This window comes from Poecilia mexicana, unplaced genomic scaffold (assembly GCF_051168715.1).
Source record: "Poecilia mexicana isolate PSO_F unplaced genomic scaffold, ASM5116871v1 scaffold_11, whole genome shotgun sequence".
Lineage (NCBI taxonomy): Eukaryota > Metazoa > Chordata > Actinopteri > Cyprinodontiformes > Poeciliidae > Poecilia > Poecilia mexicana.
This window is the reverse complement of record NW_028263380.1, coordinates 24708173-24733615: the sequence shown is the minus strand read 5'-3', so window position 1 is coordinate 24733615 and position 25443 is coordinate 24708173. Positions and strand designations below refer to the sequence as shown.

General features: G+C 36.7%; 1 protein-coding gene across 2 annotated transcripts; it reads left to right on the top strand.

Moving 5' to 3' along the window:
• The first annotated feature begins 3598 nt into the window (after positions 1–3598).
• Positions 3599–25443, top strand: LOC148156569 (class I histocompatibility antigen, F10 alpha chain-like). Of its 2 annotated transcripts, XM_088010475.1 has the most exons (8): positions 3599–3701; positions 4976–5236; positions 19192–19470; positions 22185–22487; positions 22942–23070; positions 23658–23675; positions 23822–23882; positions 24621–25443. In XM_088010475.1, the coding sequence occupies exons 1-7, from the start codon at positions 3611–3613 to the stop codon at positions 23869–23871; spliced, it is 1131 nt and encodes a 376-aa protein (XP_087866601.1). In that variant the 5' UTR covers positions 3599–3610; the 3' UTR covers positions 23872–23882; positions 24621–25443. The 2 variants fall into 2 exon arrangements, with proteins under 2 accessions (XP_087866601.1, XP_087866602.1); XM_088010476.1 differs by lacking the exons at positions 22942–23070; positions 23658–23675; positions 23822–23882; positions 24621–25443 and having other exon boundaries at positions 22185–22495.

Here is a 25443-nt window from a genome sequence, read left to right as displayed (position 1 = left end):
GCCTAACATATGTAGGAAATTGTTATGATAGATTTATACACCTACATTTACAGTCAGTTGTATAAAGTCATGCAGCTGAATCAAAATGATATTACAGCCACTATAGGGGGAGTTAACATCCCTTGTGCTCATTGTTCACATGCATGTAAGTTTTGGATTTTAAAACCTCTTCCTCTTTCTGTTTATATATAGATGAAAGATTATCTTTTACTTTCACTTTTGTTATTAACTCCAAAATGTAAGTTCTGCTCGGTTACAGGTGATGTCATAGCAAAGTATAAGAATAATAAACTACAAAACTGTTAAGTTTTATTTGTAAGAGCACTTGGCATCAAGATCTTTTCATTTTGAATTGTATTTATAGGCCAGAAGGTTTGTAAACAATTAAACTTTCATGAATTGGTTTCACAAATATAATTTTGAGAAGCAGATAATTTCTCATTGTTCTTTGTGTGATGAAGCTTTTCAGGGAAACTAATCTTCTGAGCTTCCTCGTCTTATTTGTGTTGTGGAAAAAGAGAGGAGGAAATCTGTTTTAAAAACCAGGGAACTGGAAAAATAATATATTTTCTTAATCAGTATTTATTTTAAGGTTTTACAGCATTTGAAGACTCTGTTCATTGAACACAGTGAGGAGAAAACAAGCCTCAGAAAACAGCCTACAGTTTAATAGAAAAAGTTTCATTCGGTTCACATAATCTGACAAACTACGTATTTGTCATTACAAGTAAAAGCATCTTCTTCTAGAAGGGAAATTTAATATTTAAGGACGTCATCAGGGTGCAAACTAGAAAAAAACTGAATAACTTTATTTTAATACAAAGTTCAGAGAAACAGCTTCAGAAGATTTTAACCTGAACATGTGCAAGAACCATAATCATGTTATGCATTGATTTACTCATAATCACAGTAACCTTACAATTTTACATCATATGTTGTGTTCAATGGTAAATTAATCTCTCAGAAATTAAGACTGAGTCAAAAATCTTCTGGACACAGAAATTATAAAGCAGAAGCTTTAATTCAGCCAAAGAAAAAAGTTACAGACAGAACAAGGCAGAGAAACAACCAACAGGGGTCAGTATTTAGCTGACGGCACAGGTTGGAGCATCTGCATGGACTCCATCATCATGGTTAATGAAATGAAGAAATATCAGATTTATATATCACTTTTCAGCCCTAAAAGGTTCTCAAAGATGTTTTATAATGAAATCAGTCATTCAAGCATGTTTTTAAAAAAGTTAACATACATTTAAACACATAAATACATCCTCTCAAGTTTCCATGGTAACAATCTCCACAAAGCAAAACCTCTCAAAATAATAATTAAATTTATGAGTAATACACATAATGAGAAAAATATGAAAGCTAAATGTTTTAAAGAATGACTATAAATTATTTATCACTTTTTCAAACAAATTACTCAGACTAAAATTTAACATTTTCACACTGACAACTTTGATGTTTTCCATTTGCTCCCAAACATCCTTAAATACAGAAAAACATTTTGTCTAGGTGTTCCAGTTAAATCATTTTTGTTTTACTCTGTCACCTGTAAACATTTCTTCATAATTCCAAATAAAAATAAATTTATTCTGAGAATTTATTTATATAAATGTATTCATATAATTTCATGTTCAAAACAAAACTAATATTTTAACATAGCAAGAGTTTATAAATCAGTAAGCATTTATAATTTTCAGCATTAACTTGCCTGTTTCTTGGTATTCTATCCATCAGTCTTTCACACAGCTGGTTTGTTCAGGGGAACCTCTAATCTGCTTCTCATTAAGTAGGATGAGGAATAATTGTGATAGATTAGGCAGAAACTGGAATAAAATGGCTGACATGCATGTAGCAGTTTAATGGTTATGAAAATTACAATCATGATGGAGAAGATTTGATCATATTTGAGGTGAAATATGAGGGTCACTGTAAGGCGCCTAGCAAACGTCACCAAACCCAAGTGGAACAATGACAGATCTCTGACTGTAGAAAAGAAAAACTACATCATCCAGAGCTGTCGCTACATGGCAGAAGATCTTTGATGTACTGCTGATGTAATGACTAACTAAAGCAATCAAAATATATAACAGCTGAGAAAAACTGAATTATTATACAAACACTATCACAAATGTCTGTTCACTGTTTCTTTTACTTTGCCAGATCTTCTCTCAGTGTTTCTCCTCTAGAAAACTCCAACTTGTTCCTTTTGTAACGTGGCAAAACTGGAGGAAATGTATCAATTTCAACAATATAGAGCATTATCTGTGTTCAGCATATTTTTAATAAAATGTCATCATATTTGAATAACTGCAATTCGATAAAAATCTCACATTTTGCTTGTCCATTATTTTGCTAGTAAGGATTTTCAAGCTGCGATAGACTGGCGAGGTGTTCCCCACCTCTCGCCCAGAATGTTAGCTGGAGATAAGGAAAGCCATCCCTCCCAACCCCACTGGGGACAAGGGTGTACAGAAAATAGATGGATTTTCCAGTATCTAGTAGGTTTAGTTTGTATCTCTTCAATTAGTCATTTAGACACAGTTTTATGTGAATCATAAATCAGAAAACCAATTGTATGTAAACTGATTTTAAGGCTCAAAAGTGTTATTACTTTGTTATAAAGTTGCATAATGCTTATTTCAAAGATTAAGACAAGTAGTTAGTACAATAAAATTGCAAATGGCTCATTAAATAAGTTATAGCTTAATGAGACATAATTGATATGTATTTGATATGTACTTTAGATTTTTGATTTTTTTTTTTGTTTTATTTGGTGATCTGGAGGTATAAATAAACTGAAGTGAATGACTTTAATTCGTATTTTATAAATTTTACTGTGAAATGTAAGGTTTGTGGATGAATAAAAATTAAATGATAGAAAAATTATAAAGTCAGTTAAGTGAAGCAAAAGCTTTATTCAGTGTGAAATGTTTCCTTCATTCGGTTTTACGGATCCTGGTTCCAAATTAATATTCAAACATTTATGCTGTAAGACCAAGCCCGTTTTTTAAGTGCTTTTATTGTAAACTCGTGTAGTCGCCTATATTTTTGAGTTTGAACTCTAAAAACGAAGAAAAAAACTTTTTAGAACCTCAGTCTAAATGTGTGATGTGTAAAAACCACTAGAGGGCGCACTTCACCACAGAAACGTACTGTACTCATAAATGAACGCGGTGATAATTATTCAGTATTTAATAGGCCAAATATTAAAGTCAGACGTATGATAATTAAAACATTCTAACTCAACAAATACAACTAGAAATTAATTATTTCTTGTTTTACCAGGAAGCTGAGACTAAAATGCAACTTAAAGTCATATCAGTGTTAGAAACAATTAGCAGTAAAATCCACCAACACTAGGAGAGACATGAAAATCTCTCTAAGGCGCTGAATGCCATCAAAACGCGTCAGAGTCTGAGGTCACCACCTGATACAAAACGCAGAAATAGTTTCAGTTTCGATGACAACCCCTCCAGGGAAATTTAACCTGGATTTAGGTGACGTTACAGACAGATGTTTTTTGTCATTGGTTCAGATTCATGTTGACGCCCCTTTTAGATTCTAGATGAGCGAAATGTTCTGTAATTTGAAGCTCAGTCTGTAAATGAGACTAACTGAGATGGTCCGCAGTTCGATGGTCAAGATGATGAAGTTTGTGTTTTTGCTTCTCGTGGGAATCCACAGCGCTGCAGCTGGTAAGTTAGAAACATATTTTTACTTTTATCTTGTTTGATTTGAATGGGTTAAATTATTATACATGTGACAATGTATAATAAAATAAAATCTAGTAAAGTTCTGGTTTAATGTGTAGACTAATAACCAAACAATAAGCTTAAAAAATGTCCCAAACACATATTTAAAATTTAGGCAGTTGATTTAGAAAAAAAAGCAGATTTAAGGGATTATTTGTTTTCTCTGTGTCATTTACTACTTAGTAGACCGTACATGTTTTACAAAACGATGCAGGGAAGTCGGAAATATATTAACTTGGAGAGAAAAAAACCACTGGTCCATTGAAATAGGACATTTGATTAACAATACATCTGTTGTTTAACTTAGGAACATTGCACCTCATGCGATGTCGTACAATTTTTTTATTTATTTGCTTATTTATAATATCAACAGTGACAAAGATTTTCTTTCTGTTTTAATATCAACTAATTTTTACCAGAAAACATGCTTAATGAAATCCAAGTTGAATGTGACGTTAATTTGTAACAGTATTATTGTTATTTTTAGAGAATTTTAGCATTTGACTGAAGGTCCTGTTAACATGTCAACTCTTCTATGAAAAGCAACCAAACTCCAGCTTATTTAAAAATGCAATAAAGACATTTGAGTTGCTTTAATTTAAACATAAGAGACTAGAATCAGGATTGAAACTGCCAGAAAGGATTAGATATACAGAAAATATGGTGCAGATTTTGGTCTGACCTCTGTATGTATAATATAACTTTTAGTTTTTATTTTAGCATTTGAAATCTTTCACAAGCTGCTGTCAGTGTGCATCTAGATTATTCAAAATAAAAAATAACATTTAGGATGTGCAAACGTAAATATTAGAGGAAACATCAGCTTCAAAAATAACAATGGAAGAAACCAAAAAATAAAAACCTCTGAAATTGATATGTTTTTAAAATTTAAACTATAATTAAACAGTAGAACCATTTAGTGGCACACTTATATGCAACATATTGATATATCCTAATAAAGCAAAGCTAGCTGTTTAAAAATAGAATGGTGTAAAACAATGTAATAAATATATGGCTCATAAAATGTTTTGTGTTCAGTAAATACATCCCTCAAAAATCATCAAAGCAATTAAAATCTTTCTGAATTTTTTTTTATATTAAGATTTAACGTCATTATTATAATTGATAAAGCTGCTTTTTGATTTGTTGAACTTGTTGAAAATGTTTTATTATTTTGTTGATTCATATATTCTTAAATCCTATTGTCTGTTTTTCAGTGACCCACTCTCTGAAGTATTTCTACACTGCATCCTCTCAAGTCCCAAACTTCCCAGAGTTTGTGGCTGTTGGGATGGTTGATGATGTTCAGATGCTTTACTATGACAGCAACACTGAGAAAGCTGTGCCAAAACAGGACTGGATGAGTAAGAACACTGATCAGCTGTACTGGGAGAGAGAGACTCAAATAGATCAGGGTCACCAGCAGAGCTTCAAAAACAACATTGAAATTGCAAAGCAGCGCTTCAACCAAACTGGAGGTTTGTGTTGATTTCACCATTTATTGATTATTTTTGTTGTTGCTAATGGGAAGTAGGACACACTCACGCACACACACACACGCACACACACACACACACACACGCGCGCACACACACACACACACACACACACACACAAAAGAACCTGATATGTCGAGACTTTTTGAGAATATGAATTAAAATTAAATGAACTTTGATTGATGAAACAGTTATTTTGCTCATTCAATCACTTATGTCATTTTACCAAGATATTAACCTGCATTAATTAACAAATAAGTAAAATAAATTATTTAGAAGATCCAAACTGAGAAATGGAGAGTTTAAACAACAGCAGTTACATCATTGTTATGGAAGTTACTGCTAACAATGAATATTATGCATATTTTCAACCATTTTCAACATCATGTTGAACCAAAGTGTTTTCATTGTATTTACCACTAATGAAGCTCTTCTGTGTTACCAGGTTTAAAATGGTGCAAATACCCTAAAAAACTAAACCGGGTCTTTTCTCAGGAACCTCCCTGGGGTTCACCACATAGCAGGGCTTATGCTCCAGTGCTGAGGGAAGCTGTGTTTACTGCACAATGAAACATCTTCAGACAAAATGTCTCAGAAGTTATTTAAATTAATTTACAGAACGTTTATAAGAACCTGACCCAGTTTCTATTTTTCCTCTTTCTTGGGAAGATTTGTTGAGCCTTTTCTTTCCTTCATTTTTAAAATGTTTATGGTCAAAACAACTTCAGGAGTTTTATCCATAAATGAATAAATATCAAAGATATAAATAGATATAAAAGTCATGATAAAAAAGAATGTATGCATATTTTGTTCTATAAATTTTAGTTCTAGGAAAACAAATCGTTTCACTCTGACAAGAAACAATAAATGTTCAGAATCTGATGCTGTAGTTTGATGATGTGCAGCAGAGAAACATCTAAGTTTGATGTTTCCTTCCGTTTTAGCTATGATAAAAACAAGAAACACTAACGATGTTCTCAGCATTTAGACTCTGTGGCATCTTTTAAAAAAGGTTTTTAAAAAAGCATGTCGTTAGTTTTTTATGAAAACCTTTCTGAGTCTCCATACAGAGAGACACGAATGAGAAACAGAGAAGGAATCCTGAGTAGAGATGTGGATCCAACCAGAACAGATCAGTGTTTTAAAAAAAAATAAAAATAAAATTTTAAAAAAGCTGGGAAACTTCAGAGAGAATTTGATGTTTCCTTCATCTAATTTAAACTCTGATGCAAACAAAAACAGTAAAATTGTTCCAAGTTTTTTAGCTTTTAGACACTTTGGATTGTTTAAATATTTAATGAATAAAAGAATCTGAGATAGTTTTTGTTGAAGGCCTAACAGCGTCTCCATCCACACCAATATGAATGAGAAACAAGGAAGGAACCCTGAAAAATGGAAGGTCTGGGTCAAACCAAAACCGATCAGATCAGTGGTTTCAGCCTCTCTGGTTCCTCCAGGTAGATGATCCGGTTCCTCTCTGGTTCCTCCAGGCTTCATGTCTCTCCTCAGTCCACAGACTGAAGCTCTGCTGCTGGACTCACCCTGATCCAGACTGGGAGAGGAACTGGACCAGCTGGTTCTCCTCTCCACACACCAGTTGGCCCAGTTTGAGTTACTGGTGGAGTTAGTCTTTGTTCCCAGTTTGGTTCTGGTTCTGCTGGTAGCAGAGCTGCAGGATGTTTAACAGTGAAGGTTATTCTGGGATGTTTGGCCTTGAAGCAGCAGAGAGATCAGAGCTGAGACCCGATCAGAGCAGCAGCAGCAGTGATGATCCTCCAGAACCAACCAGAGAGGAGATTCCTCTCAGCTGGAGCGTCAGAGTGACCCCCACCTGTTTCTGAGCCGATGTTCCTGCAGAGATCAAACCTGCAGATGAACTCAGAGGAAACTTCTAGAAAACCTGCAGCTGAAAGTCTGCAGAGGAAGAGGAAGGTCCTGACCCGATGAAGGTTCTGAGGAGCCTCAGCTGTTGTGATGTTGGAGGAAGAACCGGGTCGATCCGGGTCAGCAGGTCCGGAGTCTTCCTCAGTGTTTCTGCTCCATCATCTTCATCAGTTAGTGGAGGCAGAGAGGAGACGGACGCTGTTAGGACAGCTGTCTCCACATGTTGCCATGGAAACACATTCAGACCCTCTGATTGGCTGTGAGGGGAACCTTCAGTCTGATCAGGTACCAGACAGTACCCGGTTCTGCTGTTAGGACAGCTGTCTCCATCCAGTGGGTCAGCAGAGCAGCTGGAACGACCTGCTGTCAGAGGGAAGCAGAACTTTGAGCTGCTGGAACCAGAACCAGCAGATGGGATGAAACTCTGGTAGAATCAGAGAAACTGACTGACTTTATTTGGACATTTTTCACTATAACATGCAACAACTAAATGTTATTAGCTGGAATGTTAAGGGTTTTATTCACATAAAAAACGGTGAACATATTTGAACATCCATCTGATCTACATGCTCGTATTTCAGGAAACACATCTAGCTAAAACTAATGTTGATCTAAAAACAACCCAGTTTAACCAAGTATTTTATTCAAACTATAATTCAAGACAAAGAGGACGACGCATTTCGATTGCTAAACATATACAATTAACACACCATAAAACTATTGTGGATCCTGAAGGTCAGTTTTTAATAATTAATATATTTATGTACAATCAGACACTAACAATAGCCATTGTTTATGGTCCAAACACAGATTGCCCATTGTTTTCTTTACAATTCTTTCATAATTTTCAGATTCTCAAATAATAATAGGTGGGAACTTTAATACAGTATTAAACCATCTCTTGAAAAGAAACAAAATCTAATTATACAGAAATCTAATCATCAGAGGTAATTAAACAATATGTGTGTGAATTTGGCCTCAGTGATCGATGGAGATGATTACATCCCGTCTCCAAAGAATTTACTTTTTTCTCTCCTTTCCATCATTCACAGATGGATATGTTTCTAATAAGCAATTCGCTAATGGGAAACATAACAAAAACTAATAAACACTCGATTGTGATCACTGATCATGTTCCTATATCTGTCTCTCTGATTGTAGAAAAACAATCCCAAGTCTTTTAGTAAATGGCGCCTAATCTATCACTACTGGAAGAGCAAGAATTTGACAAGTACCTGAAAAAGGAACGGGCGTCCTTCCTGGAGATAAACGAGTCACGAAATACTGCGACGTCATTGATATGGAAACAGGGAAAAGCTGCATTAAGAGGCAGAATCACAGCATCTGGAGTCCATAAGAAAAGGGAGGAGAGAGAAAAACTCAGCTGGAGACAGAAATCAAGAATTTAGAGGAAATAAGCATTTTAACAGAACAAGCTGAAGACAAAACACGTCAGCTAAGATATGAACTAAATACGCTTGTAAACAAGGGAGCACATTTTTTATTACGGAAACTTAAACAGGATAATTTTCACTGTAGTAATAAATCTGGTAAATATTTGGCCAATCAGCTGAAGTAGAACAAAGAGAAAAATATTATTTCTGTTATTAAAGATTCAGCAGGGAAAGCGACCAGCTGCTGGAAGAAATAAATGATGTTCCTCGAGATTTTTATACCAAACTGTATTCTGAAGAAAATAATCCTTCCCAAGAAGAAATTAACTCTTTTTTAAACAATATCAATCTACCGCATTTGACAGATGAACAGATTGGTTTGCTTGAAGCTCCATTAACAGGAAAATAATCAACCAGTGCAGTTAACAATAAAGCACCAGGACCGGACGGTTTTCCAGCCGATTTCCATAAACATTTTAGGGATATGCTTAATCCGACATATCTAAAATTAATACAAGAAATAAAAGAAAATGGTATTATTCCTCAGAATTTAAATACAGCTGCTATTACAGTTCTTCTTAAACCTGCAAAGATCCTACAGTCGCCTCCAGCTGTCGCCTACTCTCATTAATAAATACAGATATGAAAATGATCACTGAGGCATTAAAAAGTCATTTCATCCTTAATTCATCCAGATCCAACTGGTTTTATTAAAAATAGACACTCCTCACCTAACATACGGAGATTGCTGAACTTACTGGCTTTAACAAATAAACAGGACTCAGCCATTGTAACTTTAGATGCTGAAAAGGCGTTTGATGAAGTGAATTGGTTATTTTTGTTTTCAGTATTAAGAAGGTTTAAATCTGGAGATTCTTTTATTAACTGGATTAAGTGATTCTATACATCACCAGCAGCGACTGCTACTGCCAACAATATCATTTCAAAGAACTTCATCTTGCAGAGGCACAAGGCAGGTTGCCCACTTTCTCCATCCTTGTTTTCCATTTTCATTGAACCCCTTTCAGCAGCAATTCGTCAAAATTCTCGCATTAAAGGTTTTCCAATTAACGCAACAGAACATAAAATTTGTTTATATGCTGACGATATCTTATTACTATTGCAAGATCCATATTCTTCAATGACTGAAGCAATCAGAATGATTGATCTCTTCTCAAAAATATCTAATTGCTCAATAAGTTGGAATAAATCTGCAGTTCTTCCTTTAAATAGTTTAAAATGGGATGAGACAATCCAAACTATACCGATTCCTTTATGCACCACTCATATTACGTACCTTGGGATTAAATTATCTCCTAAATTGTCAGATTTGTTTAATCTTAATTTCACACCACTTCAAGAATCAATACAAAACAGCTTGAAACAATGGATAAATCTACCACTTTCACCTGCTGGTAGAATAGCGACTATTAAAATGAAAATACTTCCCCAAATTAATATTTTCTATGTTACCCATCCAACCAACTAAACAACGGTTTACATCTTTAGATGGTATAATCTCCAGATTTTATTGGAAAAACAAGCCGCCAAGAATAAAGCTATCAACTTTACAAAACTCAAAACAATATGGAGGGCCAGATGCACCAAATGTTTACTATTGTTATTTAGCCAATCAGCTGCACTACATAATTAAGTGGCCCCAAAACCAGCAACACAATGATTTAAATGAATTAGAACAATTATTATGTGGGAAAATGCAGCTGTGTGATTTACCATTCATTAGCCAAGCGATGAAGAAACATGGCTGCTTTAAATCACCAGCTACTAAAGCCACTCTCTCATCTTGGTGGAAATTCAATATTATCAACTCAAAATTTAACACCTCAAAATAAACTCCACTTTGGAACAATCCAGATCTTACAATAAATTAAAAAACCTCTTTTTTAGCTTGTGTGTCTCTAAAGGCATTACACAATTTAAAAATTCATTTTGAAATAAATTCCTTTCATTTTCAGAATTGACTTAACAATATAAACTCGACAATACACAATTTTTAGAATATCTCCAATTAAAATCTCTTATGGAAAGTAAATATGACCTGGAAAAACTCATTATAGAACCTAATACACAAAACTACTTAAAATCACATTAGAAAGAGAACTCCATCGATCTGCAGACTGTTAAACAGGATCGACTCTACAGTTTCATACCTGCTTTAAAATGGCAAACAGATCTGAATATAAACCCAGACTGTGAATTCTGGATTAAAATCTGCAGTAACACCTCATATATGACAAACGCTGATCTTCAGCTCATTCAGCATAAAGTACTTCACAGAATTCACTACACGACTCAAAGAATGCAGAAAATGGGTTTGGCTCTCTGAATGGTGCAGAAATTGTTCACAAAATACCCCTGATACAAACTTTATGTTCATGCAAACCTGTTCAGCAATTTTGGATGAAAGTAATGAAATTCCTTTCCAGTCGGCTTGGCTGTCTCCTGCCATCATCACCTCCTCCTCCACCACCATCATTAATGACGTCCCAAACACTAAACAGCTTCCTGTAGCTTTAACTGTTGCTAAGGAAACAATTCTTTTCAATTGGAAAACAAGGACCACCATCAGTGGGACACATTGGAAAAATTTACTCATTGAACACATTTCAATGGAAAATAAAATAGATTTTTATGACTTTTACATATTCTTTAAATGACGTCGTCTATGTATTATAATCATTGTTTCCACCCTGCTTTGCTTTTTTCTCCCCTTTTCAGCTTCATTTCCCCTCGTTTCATGCAGCTCCTGTAACCAATATACCATATTCCACTCAGTAGAAATAACCTATCAATTCCATTCATTGATCCATCACGTGTCTACATTTACCTGTATTTCATAATTCATTGATGCGTTATTATTATTGCTAGTATACATTTGTTTTCTTTGTTGTTTTTATTTCCGTCTTGTTTTTGTTGATTTGTTCATTCCTGTTTTGTTTGTTTTATTTATGTATTTGTTTTTATTGCTTTACTCACTCATATCATTCATATTACCATTTCTGCTCACACACTCTCTGATACACACACACATGCACACACACACACACAGTTAATGATACTTTCTGCAACCTTTGTTTTTCTCTCTCTCTTTGTTGGCTCTGTTATGCTATTTTCCTTCATAATGTTACGTATTACACCTTTTTTTTATTTTGATATTAAATAAATTTATAGAAAAGTAAAAATAAACCAGTGGAACGGTTCAGATGGGGAAGGAGCTGCTGGGTCAGTGGTTCTGGTCAGAGTTAGGAGTTCTGTGGCCAGGTGTGTTTGTTTCCATGTGTGGAGTCTCTCCAGAACCTCAGAGCAAACAGAACCAAACTGAAGGAGGAGAAACAGAGACGGAGCGAAGAGAAGATCAGCTGAAACTTTAGTGACTGAGAGGAGCTGAAGGAAGATCAGAGATACTGATGGAGAGACTGGAGCTGCAGGGAGAGAAACATCAGAGGAATTTGATGTTTCCTTCATTTAATTTAAACTGATGAAAACTTGTGAAAATGTTCCAAGTTTTCAAAACTCTTAGACACTTTCAGATCTTTTAAATCTGAACAGAAAAGAAACATTGAAGTAGTTTTTGTTGAAGATCTCTCAGTATCTGCATTAACAGAAATATAAAGGAGAAACAGGGTGAGAATCCTGGAGAAGGACGATCTGGGTCCAAACAGAACCAGAACTGATCAGATCTGTGATTTCAGCTTCTGTGGTTCCTCCAGGTAGATGATCCGGTTCCTCCAGGCTTCAGGACCTGCAGCTGATTTGATTTTCTGTCTGTTTCCTGAAAACCTTCAGACTTCACAAAGTTTCCCTTCAGGAAAAAGTTCTGCTGCTCTTAATGTGAGCAGCGCTAACGGACCTGCTGGCCCGCTTCCTGCTGCGGCCGCTCCGACCCGGAAACGCTGCTGACCCTCATGAGTTTCCATGGCAACCTTTAACCAAACTGGGAAAAAACCTCATTGGTGGAAAGAAATGTCCAAATCTGTTCTGGTTCTGTTTCAGTTCAGAGATGTAGAAACATGACCCGGTTAAAGCCCGGTTCAGTCTCTCATTCCAGCTGCTAGTTTGTTGTGGATCAGAACCAATCAGTGCACCAGCAGAACCAGAACATCCGTTAAAGACGCAGCTTTTCTCCTCCGTCTGTCCAGAGACGGACAGAAACGAGACGGGGACAGGACACTTTGTCTCCTCCATGCTGGTAGAGACGAGTTGGACCTTCTGGTGCCGCAGCAGAACCAGCAGGTCACATGACAGGAACCAGAGAGGAACGTCCAACCCAGGCCCGGTTCTGCTCTCAGTTGCTGTGAAACACAGGAAACCAGGAGGAACCGGGTCCAGTGGACAGAAGACGTCCTCCTCCATCCAGTGTGTCAGCAGAGCAGCTGGAACGACCTGCTGTCAGAGGGAAGCAGAACTTTGACCCGCTGAAAGAAGATTCTGCTCCAGAACCAGCAGATGGGATGAAACTCTGGTAGAATCAGAGAAACGGGTCAGAAACTCTGGTAGAATCAGAGAAACGGGTCAGAAACTCTGGTAGAATCAGAGAAACGGGTCAGAAACTCTGGTAGAATCAGAGAAACGGGTCAGAAACTCTGGTAGAATCAGAGAACCCAGACTGTGAATTCTGGGTTAAAATCTGCAGTAATACCTCATATATGACAAACGCTGATCTTCAGCTCATTCAGCATAAAGTACTTCACAGAATTCACTACACGACTCAAAGAATGCAGAAAATGGGTTTGGCTCTCTGAATGGGGCAGAAATTGTTCACAAAATACCCCTGATACAAACTTTATGTTCATGCAAACCTGTTCAGCAATTTTGGATGAAAGTAATGAAATTCCTTTCCAGTCGGCTTGGCTGTCTCCTGCCATCATCACCTCCTCCTCCTCCACCATCATTAATGACGTCCCAAACACTAAACAGCTTCCTGTAGCTTTAACTGTTGCTAAGAAAACAATTCTTTTCAATTGGAAAACAAGGACCACCATCAGTGGGACACATTGGAAAAATTTACTCATTGAACACATTTCAATGGAAAATAAAATAGATTTTTATGACTTTTACATATTCTTTTAATGACGTCGTCTATGTATTATGATCATTGTTTCCACCCTGCTTTGCTTTTTTCTCCCCTTTTCAGCTTCATTTCTCCTCGTTTCATGCAGCTCCTGTAGCCAATATACCATATTCCACTCAGTAGAAATAACCTATCAATTCCATTCATTGATCCATCATGTGTCTACATTTACCTGTATTTCATAATTCATTGATGCGTTATTATTGCTACTCTACTTTTTTCTTTGTTGTTTTTATTTCCGTCTTGTTTTTGTTGATTTGTTCATTCGTGTTTTGTTTGTTTTATTTATGTTTTTGTTTTTTATTGCTTTACTCATATCGTTCATATTACCATTTCTGCTCACACACTCTCTTATACACACACACACACACACACACACACACACACACAGTTAATGATACTTTCTGCAACCTTTGTTTTTCTCTCTCTCTGTTATGCTATTTTCCTTCCTTATGTTACGTATTACACCATTTTTTTATTTTGATATTAAATAAATTCATAGAAAAGTAAAAATAAATCAGTGGAACGGTTCAGATGGGGAAGGAGCTGCTGGGTCAGTGGTTCTGGTCGGAGTGAGGAGTTCTGTGGGCAGGTGTGTTTGTTTCCATGTGTGGAGTTTCTCCAGAACCTCAGAGCAGACAGAACCAAACTGAAGGAGGAGAAACAGAGATGGAGCGAAGAGAAGATCAGCTGAAACTTTAGTGACTGAGAGGAGCTGAAGGAAGATCAGAGAGACTGATGGAGAAACTGGAGCTGCAGGGAGAGAAACATCAGAGGAATTTGATGTTTCCTTCATTTAATTTAAACTGATGAAAACTTGTGAAAATGTTCCAAGTTTTCACAACTCAGACACTTTCAGATCTTTTAAATCTTAACAGAAAAGAAACATTGAAGTAGTTTTTGTTGAAGATCTCTGAGTATCTGCATTAACAGAAATATGAAGGAGAAACACGGTGAGAATCCTGAAGAGGGGTGATCTGGGTCCAACCAGAACCAGAACCGATCAGATCAGTGGTTTTATCCTTTCTGGTTCCTCCAGGTAGATGATCCGGTTCCTCTCTGGTTCCTCCAGGCTTCATGTCTCTCCTCAGTCCACAGACTGAAGTTCTGCTCCTGGACTCACCCTGATCCAGACTGGGAGAGGAACTGGACCAGCTGGTTCTCCTCTCCACACACCAGTTGGCCCAGTTTGAGTTACTGGTGGAGTTGGTGTTTGTTCCCAGTTTGGTTCTGGTTCTGCTGGTAGCAGAGCTGCAGGATGTTTAACAGTGAAGGTTATTCTGGGATGTTTGGCCTTAAAGCAGCAGAGAGATCAGAGCTGAGACCCGATCAGAGCAGCAGCAGTGATGATCCTCCAGAACCAACCAGAGAGGACCTTTAATTAAACTGGGGAAAAACCTTATTGGTGGAAAGAAAGGTCCAAATCTGTTCTGGTTCTGTTTCAGTTCAGAGATGTAGAAACATGACCCGGTTAAAGCCCGGTTCAGTCTCTCACTCCAGCTGCTGGTTTGTTGTGGATCAGAACCGATCAGTGCACCAGCAGAACCAGAACATCCGTTAAAGACTCAGCTTTTCTCCTCCGTCTGTCCAGAGACGGACAGAAACAAGACGGGGACAGAACGGTTTTTCTCCTCCATGCTGGTAGAGACGAGTTGGACCTTCTGGTGCCGCAGCAGAACCAGCAGGTCACATGACAGGAACCAGAGAGGAACGTCCAACCCAGGCCCGGTTCTGCTATCAGTCGCTGTGAAACACAGGAAACCAGGAGGAACCGGGTCCAGTGGACAGAAGACGTCCTCCTCCATCCAGTGGGTCAGCAGAGCAGCTGGAACGACCTGCTGTCAGAGGGAAGCAGAACTGTGAGCCGCTGGAAGAAGATTCTGCTCCAGAACCAGCAGATGGGATGAAGCTCTGGTAGAATCAGTGAAACGGGTCAGAAATTCTGGTAGAATCAGAGAAACGGGTCAGAAACTCTGGTAGAATCAGAGAAACGGGTCAGAAACTCTGGTAGAATCAGAGAAACGGGTCAGAAACTCTGGTAGAATCAGAGAACCGGGTCAGACGGGCTCAGGGTTTTACTGCAGCTTCTCCTCCAGAACCAGCAGATGGGATGAAACTCTGGTAGAATCATTGAACCGGGTCAGAAACTCTGGTAGAATCAGTGAACCGGGTCAGAAACTCTGGTAGAATCAGTGAAACGGGTCAGAAACTCTGGTAGAATCAGTGAAACGGGTCAGAAACTCTGGTAGAATCAGTGAAACGGGTCAGAAACTCGGGTAGAATCAGAGAAACGGGTCAGAAACTCTTGTAGAATCAGTGAAACGGGTCAGAAACTCGGGTAGAATCAGAGAACCGGGTCAGACGGGCTCAGGGTTTTACTCCAGCTTCTCCTCCAGAACCAGCAGATGTGATGAAACTCTGGTAGAATCAGAGAACCGGGTCAGAAACTCTGGTAGAATCAGTGAAACGGGTCAGAAACTCTGGTAAAATCAGTGAACCGGGTCAGAAACTCTGGTAGAATCAGTGAACCGGGTCAGGAACTCTGGTAGAATCAGTGAACCGGGTCAGGAACTCTGGTAGAATCAGAGAACCGGGTCAGACGGGCTCAGGGTTCCAGCTTCTCTCTGACTCTTTCTTCCCTCAGCAGCTGCTGGATGAAGCTCTGGTAGAATCAGAGAACCGGGTCAGACGGGCTCAGGGTTTTACTGCAGCTTCTCTCTGACTCTTTATTCCCTCAGCAGCTGCTGGATGAAGCTCTGGTAGAATCAGTGAACCGGGTCAGACGGGCTCAGGGTTCCAGCTTCTCTCTGACTCTTTCTTCCCTCAGCAGCTGCTGGATGAAGCTGCGTTTCCAGGAACGACGACCTTCGTCTCCTTCAGACCCGTTTAACAAACGTCTCAGCAGTTCAGAGCAGAAACAGTTTGTCTGGTTAGCAGGAATCAGGTTTCTGCTCATTCAGGCGTCTGGCAGCACAAACAGAGAAATACTGACCCAGATCAGCTGGACCGGGTCGGATTGTTCAGACTGATGGCAGCTTGAAGCAGCTCAGACTGTCAGACTGATCAGACATGTTTTATTTGATCAGGTTTCCTCTGATCAGCAGGAAAACCTTCATGTTCACCAGCTGGTTCTGATTGAGCTGCTTTCTAGAGAAGGAGCTGCTGGGTCAGTGGTTCTGGTCGGAGTGAGGAGTTCTGTGAGCAGGTGTGTTTGTTTCCATGGTGGAGTCTCTCCAGAACCTCAGAGCAAAAAACAAGCTGAAGGAGGAGAAACAGAGATGGAGCGAAGAGAAGATCAGCTGAAACTTTAGTGACTGAGAGGAGCTGAAGGAAGATCAGAGATACTGATGGGATGGAGACTAGAGAGAGAGAACAGAGCAGGATGTTTCTTTCATTTAATTTAAACCAAGAGAAAAACAGGAAATAGTAAAAATGATTCAGGTTTTCACAACTATAACTCTTTTATCTTTTCAAGCTTTATTCAATAAAGAAAATTTAGTTATTTTTGCCCAAGACCTCGCAGAGTCTCTATATACAGTGACATGAATGAGAAAAATGAATCAGGAAGGAATCATTGAATGAATGATTATTCTTAATTAATCTCAGAGGGAAATTCAAGATCTGGGTCCAAACAGAACCAGAACAGATCAAAGAGATCAGTGGTTTTATTCAAGTGACCAGACACAGTGCCTTCAGGTAGATTGGCCAGGTTTCTCCAACCAGGCTTCATGTCCAAGTGTCTTTTTCAAAAGAAATTCACAATTGCTATTAAACAAATCAATGGTTTCATTTACAACTTTTCCAGGCATCCTAATTTTATTTTGGGTGCTTATATTAATGTACTTTTCACACAGAAACCAAATTATTTCCCAAAAACTACTAGGGTCACTCTGATAGTAATAGTCAATTGTTTATTCTTTTTGATGGATAACATAATTGTAGTTTGTAACAAGTCTTTAAACCCTCTCCTGAGAAATCCCAGCCCATTCTTCTTTGGCAAATCTTTTGAGCTCCTCCAGATTTGATAGTTTTGTTGCATGGACCTTGGTCTTCAGTGTACCCCACAGATTTTCACTGGGATTAAAATCAGGGATTTTTGTAGCCATTCGATAACGTTCACCTTGGTTTTCTGGAGGTAGCTCGTTCTTCATCAGGATTGATGTATGTTTTGAGTCATTGTCATGTTGGAAGATGAAGTGGTGGCCCAGACTTAGTTTTGCTGCTGACTGCTTGAGGTTTTCTTTCAAAATTGTCACATATTTTTCTTCATCATTTCTTTCAACCTTGATGAGATTCCCAGTTTCAGACTCTCTGAAGCAACCCCACAGCATGATGCTCCAACCACCATATTTAACTAGTGTTCTTTTGGTCTAGGGTTCTTTCTCCAAACCCTAGAGCTCTTCTTTGATTTCGTTGGCCAAAAAATGTGCCTCCAAATGCATTATGTTTTTCCAGATTGTCCTTAGCAAACTTTAATGTATATCTTTTGTAGAACTGGAGCTTTTCTTGTCCTGCATCCTCACAATCCATTTATAAGCAGGACTCTAGTGACTGTCTTAGTTGACACTACAATTCCTGACTTGGTTAGGTCATTACCAAGTGTTTTGGTACTTGTTGTAGAACCTTTGGACACATCTCTCACTGGTTTTCTGTCCAGAGTCATGGAAAAACTTTTTGCTTTCTACCTCTGTCAGACTTGTTATACACTGTGTCACTCTCTTTGGATTTCTTGATGATTCTTCTCACTCGACTTCTTGACACTTGGAAACACTTAGTGCTTATTTTGCAAATCAAACGATTAGCTTAGTACTCACCCACACCTCTCTGATCTCCTCCAGTATAGAAAAAAAACATATGTGTGTGTATTTCTCACTCAAGTCAAGTCAGACCAAACTTCTTAGCTTACAATAATTTGCTGGCATTCTGGCCCATTCCTCAAGACAGAACTGGTGGAACTCAGTCCATTTTGCAGACTGCCTCACTTGCACACAACTTTTCAGATCTTCCCACAACATGTCCTAAAACTGAGAGTGAGGCTTTGTGATAACCACACCAAGCTACGATATAACCACTCTGGTTGTATGCTTAGTGTTATTGTCCACTTGGAAGGCCAATCTGTGCCAAAGCTTTTCCTTCTAGGCTGATTTCTATAGATGTTGCTTCAGTATTTCCTCTTTAATGTTTCTTGTCATATCCACAAGTATAACACCAATTAACTGAAATGTGTCAATTAACTCTTCAGAAGTTTGTGGAAGGAAACCCAAAAGTTTTGACCCATGTCATGCATTTTGAATTCAGCACAAGTTACAAAAAATCTCTAAAAGCAAAATTCTCTTGCATTTAGGAAATAGAAGTAATTTTGGAAATTTTAACTAAGCTAAAACAAGAAGGGTTTGGCCTGATTTAACTTCAGACAATAAATTTGAAATATTAGCAATTTTTTTTTCTCTTTATGAGATGTCTGTACCGTTTGGATGACTGTTTTGTGCTTTATTAATGAAACCTGCTGTTAAAGCAAATGCACATAATCTGAATTTAATTTTCTGAATTCTCTTTCTGTGTTTAAGGTGTTCACATTAACCAGAAGATGTACGGCTGTGAATGGGATGATGAGACACAACAGGTTACTGGCTATCGACAGGACGGCTATGATGGGGAAGACTTTCTAGTATGGAACATGGAGACAAGCACATACATCGCTCCAAAACCTCAGGCTTTAATTACTACAAACAGATGGAACGGTAACAGAGCTGTGGTGGAACAAGAGAAGAACTACCTCACCCAGATTTGTCCTGAGTGGCTGAAGAAGTATGTTGACTATGGAAGGAGCTCTCTGATGAGAACAGGTATTATAACATGTTAATTTTTTGTATAATTTGATCTCATTATTGAATACCTTGTTTTACTAGAATTACCCAAGGGGAATTTTGTAACCCCAACCTACACTCTAAAAAGTGTTTTTGGCTGTAGTTCATCTAATAGACTTTTTTTTTTTACATTAATCTAACTTTATTAATTTGGTTTAGTGACAACAACTTACTTTTGTGTTCAATTAACTTAAAAGTTACAAATCTTAACAAACTTAAATTAACTTAATTAACTTAAAGGAACTTTTTATATTGACTTTACTTCAAACAATTGAATTCAATGCCAGTTTTGTATCCTACGTCTGACCAACTCAATTTATTATGCTCATCCAACTCAATTTACTTTTTAGTTTTTAGAACTTAATTCATTAAGTGTGTTTAACATGACAATTTTAAGTCACTCTTATAAGGAGAGCTTATAAAATCATTAATTTTTTTGTAATAAATAATTCAAATCTCTGACTAAATTACACAAAAAGGCAACTCAAATGTTTAAGTTGTTCCAAACTAAACTGTCCAAAATTACATTATCACTCACATTGTACCTAAAATACAACTAGAATTTAAATTATTTTAAAAGTATATTTTAACTATGGATTCCACCAATTAGTTGACCAGTCGACTAGTCGATTCTTTTCTCTGCAATGACTTTTTTCTGGGCGAGTTGACTAGTTGCAGTCACATGACAAAACAGATTTTTCCAAGGAAATGAAAGAAGGTGAACTAGTTGAGTTCGACAGAAACCTCAAATTACATAAAAATGCGAATAATTTACCAAAGAGAAACTGAAAATTTCAGTGTAGGTTACCACAACAGGGGTGTTGCATGGCGCAGTGGTTAGCACGGCGCCCCGCATATAGAGACTTTAGACCGGGGTAGTCAGGAGTCCGACTCCAGTCCTCTGTTCACTGGGCCCAGGCCTCTCTCCGCTCTCTCTGCCCCCTTACAGTCAGATTGCTGTCAAATAAACTAGTGCCGAAAAAATTCTTAAAAAGAAAAAGACTATCAGAGTAATGTGCGACAATGTGGCATGATGTTGGGCTTTTTTTTACCCATTCAACTGATCAATGTCACCCTGTGTGTTGAAGATTCTAACGTGGCAGCTTCATGCTCTTATAAAAATAGTATTGGACAACTAAGTCCAAATTTCATTCTGAGGACCTGATAGAGGTGATCTCTGCCGCCGTCTGCTCATGAAGAATGATCTGTTTATTGCTCTTTAAATTCTGCATAATAGACTTAGTAAAAGCGGGAGGAGGAGGGGGGTTCAATATTTGCCGTGAATATAGCTGATAAAGCCTCCAAGTAGTTGTGAAGGGTTTTTCCCTTTCGTCACTATGATGTCACTGCGACTTGTCGACATCGACTCAACTATTATCATAATTTAGTCGACCTTAAAAAATATGAAGTTGTTCAACTCCTAGTTTTAACATGTTGTTTTAGTTTTTCAAAGATCCTGTACACTGAAAAATGAATATAGTAGAACCAACTTTATTTAGTAAGTTGGTTTAACTTAACAAATTAAAGGGGGAAGACATGCAGTAAAGGTCATCAGGCTGGAGTCAAACCTGCTACGTCCACATCAAGGACTAAGGTCTCCTTATGTGAGTTGTGCTCTACCCTGCTCCATCACAGAATGCTGGTTTATACAGGATCTGTCCCTGACGAAGCTTGTGTCATGACATCAGATGTAGGATACGAATGCAACATTGAAATTAATTGTTTAAAACACACTTTATAGAGTATTTTCTAAAAAGTGTACTTTCAGAGTACACTTTTTTGAAACGATTAAGTTTGTGTGTCCTAAGTCTGATGACACAAGCTTCATCAGGGACAGATCCTGTGTCAACCAGCATTATGTGGTGGAGCAGGGGTAGAACACAACTCATATAAGGAGACCTTAGTTCTTGACGCGACCTCCGCAGGTTAAATTCTGCCCTGATTACCTTTGCTGCAGGTCTTCCCCTTTGTCATTACCCACTTTCTAAAAAGTGGGTACAATTGTACTATAAAATCAAAGTAATGACACTGGGTAATGACACTTGTCTAACTACTCTCAAATAAAGGCTTCCTGAGCCAAAAAAGCCTGGTGAAAGATCATTTATTAGTTTGGTTCTTTATTTGAAGTAAACTAAAGGATTTGAGTAAGACTGGCTTAAATTTGTCATTTTAAACACACTTAATGAATTCAGTTAAAAAAACTTAATTGAGTCAGATTAACTTAATAAATTAAGTTGGTTAAACTTAATTGAATTGCTTGTTATCAATTGAATCAATTCAATTAAGCTCATTCAACTAATTTATTTTAATAGTGTAGATACCAGTTTATTTAACATTTTGACTTCATGACTCGAGTCTGTGTATCTCAGGTATATTTTCATTTCTGACATATTTCATGGTTTGTTTGTGACATTAGAAGTCCCTTTTGAAAATTACTTTTAAGCAGGTATTTAACATACTTTTCATTTAGCCCACATTTGTATGTTGAATATTTTTTATTGGTTTAATGCAATATTCTAATTGTAAACATCATTTTACAAGTAGAAAATCATGATAATTAACAGAAATAAAAGCTTTGAAGTATAATGTATTTCAATTTGTGATAAAGTTCCTAAAGTAAATTGATTTTTTAGTAATATTATAATTTAATAGATAGGTCTGAATAATTGTACTTTGTGTGTCTTTTTCTCCAGATCGTCCATCAGTGTCTTTCCTCCAGAAGTCGTCCTCCTCTCCAGTCAGTTGCTTCGCTACAGGTTTCTACCCCAACAGAGCTGAAATGTTCTGGAGGAAAAATGGAGAGGAGATTCATGACGGTGTGGTTAAAGGAGAGATCAATCCGAACAATGATGGGACCTTCCAGATGAGTGTTGACATCGATCTGCGATCTGTTCCAACTGAAGACTGGACCAAGTACGAATGTGTGTTTCAGCTCTCTGGAGTCAAGGAAGACATGACCCATAGGCTGGAGAAAACAGGAATCTTGACCAATGAACGTAAGTAATTATATGAAGTTCCAGACATATTTACAAGTAAATATCTGCTGATTACAATGTTCTATCTGCCTTGGTTGAGTTTTTAAACATACATTCAGTTTTAGGATTTGGAATCGGAAGTTGTTGTTTTTTAAAATCATTTTAGACAATTGTACTATAAAATCAAAGTTCAAACAAATGATTTATTGCAAATATAGTATACTCCAGTTATTTTTGCTTCTACTTATTGTTAATACCAGATTCAACTACACATTTTCTGGTTTATTGATGTTGAATTTTTAGATTATGTTAAACAGTAAGGGTTTATAAAACTTGAAAATCCTTTGATTTATTAATTAATTAACCACACACAGTTATATTAACTGAAACAAAGCTAAAACCTGGCTGGAGTGTTTAGATCAACTTCGTGAAACTCATGACTGCATGAGTGTGACCTTATTTGTTTTCTTTTCAGCAAACAGCAACTATGTGAACATCTCTTTTGGTGTTATGGTTTTGCTTGGTATCTTTGGTGTCATTGGTGTCATCAGTGTGATTGGTTTCATCACTCGTTCTGGATTCAGTCTTTACAAGAAGTATAAAGGTGAGAGTCATATTTTGTCTTGTTTTTCATATATTTGGATTGTTGACCTTCATCCAGTGACAAATAGACTTTATTTAATTGGCATGAATCTTAATTTCTAAACAAAACTGCAATATCAATCAGCAGAAGCTCCTCTGTGACAGACTGTCAGTAGCACAGAGATTAATTGGTGTTAAAACTTTTTCTAAGCAGATTAGAAATGGATAATATCTAATTGTAAGTTCTCATCCATAGCAGCAATACAACAGCATCTGCTAAACTTATATATTAGTCTTTCAAGTCATGATATTGGAGTTCATACCTGCTGTGACATTTCTGGCAAGAAAAAGAGGAATAAAGAGTTTGGCAAGCTGACTTTTTGTCTTTAATTTTTTTAAAGCAATGTCAGCCAAAATGAATTCTAGATGTTCAAAAATTGATTACTGTTAAACTATATAGGTACCAAATTTAGCCCAGAAGATTAGGAACTACTTGATGGATGCTTGTTTTTTTTTTATCTAAAAATGAACACTTTGTGGCATCTGTAGAAATTGACAGAATCATTTTTAAGGCAAGATCTAAAGTTTTTACTTCTTTCTTTATTTCAGCCAAACGTCCACCTTCTCGTAAGTAAAGTTACTCACTATTCTGATGTGTTTTTATCTATAGCTCTGTAATTTCTGAAAATATTTGTTTCATGGTGCTGGAGATTTCTATACATTTTACATTGGTTAACAGCAGAACGTTTATTCATATGTTGTTGATGTTACAGCTGTGAACGGTCCGCCCCCAGAGGAAACTCAATGTCTTTCACAAGCATGAAAAAACAAACAGTGAGTTGAACAAAATTGTTCAAAAACATGAGACCTGTGTGTAACAATTTAACTAGTAAAAATTTGAGGCATGTTTGAAGATTGAAAAAAGGGTTTGATCATTTTAAATGAGACGTTTATTTTTTATACATTTTATGAGCCATTTTATGATCATTTTATGAACACTTGTCTAAAATCTTTGCTTTTGGAGGATGGTTATTCAGTTTTACTCTTCGGAAAACATGAAAATGACCCAAATATTTTGTTTATCAACTGAACATTCAGACTTTGTAAAGCATACATAAAAAATACAATTATTATAGCTATTAATAGGAAACCTTTTATGGATAACATGGAATATCTCAACATTGAAAACAGAAAACTATAGGATTTACTTGTATTTTGATTTCCAAAGAAAGACTGTTCAGTAGTGCAATTATGAAAATTATGCTGCAGATAAAGAGGGAGTTTGCAGATCTTAACAAACTGGGTAAATAACAAAAAACAGTCCCAGCTGGAAATCTGTTGGTTAAAACGGCTGAGAGGATTATAAAACTAATCAAAGAAGGTAACTTTAACATGATGCATAAAAAGATGTAGTTGGATTTTAATGAACTGATTTGAGTCTAAAGAAAATAAAATCAACAGAAAACTCAAAGCAGTCAGCTCACAAATACAAAGCAAAAGACAGAAACAGAATACGGACAGCTTGTACTGAATTTCTCAGCATTTCTTTGTCTTTGTTTTGTGTCTTTCCAGGTTCATCAGTAAAGATGGAATTGATACTGCACCACATTCTCTATTTTTGGAAAATTGTGATTCATCTAAAATTTGAACAGATTTCTTCAGTTTTGAAATTCAGGAATATTGTACATCCATACCTTAACTGGTTCGAATGCTGTTAAATCAAGAGGAAGTGATGTTGATATTTTTATTGTCTGGAAATATGTTGAAATTGCTTATTTTTCTTCTTTTTTTTTCTTTAAATAATTCAATTAAAACTCACAAAGCTCAAATTTTCATTCAAACACAGTTACTCTGCCAACTGGAGTTCATACCTGCTAAAATCAAACACATTTTTATCTCTGGAGATGTTGACTGCTCTGCCAGGAAGTGTAATATAGCATGTTGTGTTTTTGTGTGTTAATTTTTTTCTGATCCAATCAACTATCAATACATTACTCTACCTATCAGATACGAACTTGGTTAGGTGTTGCATCACAGTCATGATTACTCATCTAAATTTAATTTCTAGAGAGGTTTGTGTTCACGTAACTCTCACTTAATTTTGGTTTTGGGTAAAAGATATATTTTTACTTTTAGGTTAGTGTGTCTTGTTTATTATGCCTGTATTTACTTTTTATTTTGCTTTTAATTAAAACAACTCAAAAGAAATTATTCAAATAGTTCTATCTAATGTATGCACCAAAAAATATTGTGTGAGGAATATGTCTTTCCTGTTTTATAGGCTTTATGATCCGGGGTTTAAATAATTTCTTGTGTTGGGTTTAGTATATTGGTGTTCTGTTAAATCCATCTCTGTAAATTTGGTTTGCTTTTAAATAAATTTCCACCAAATCCA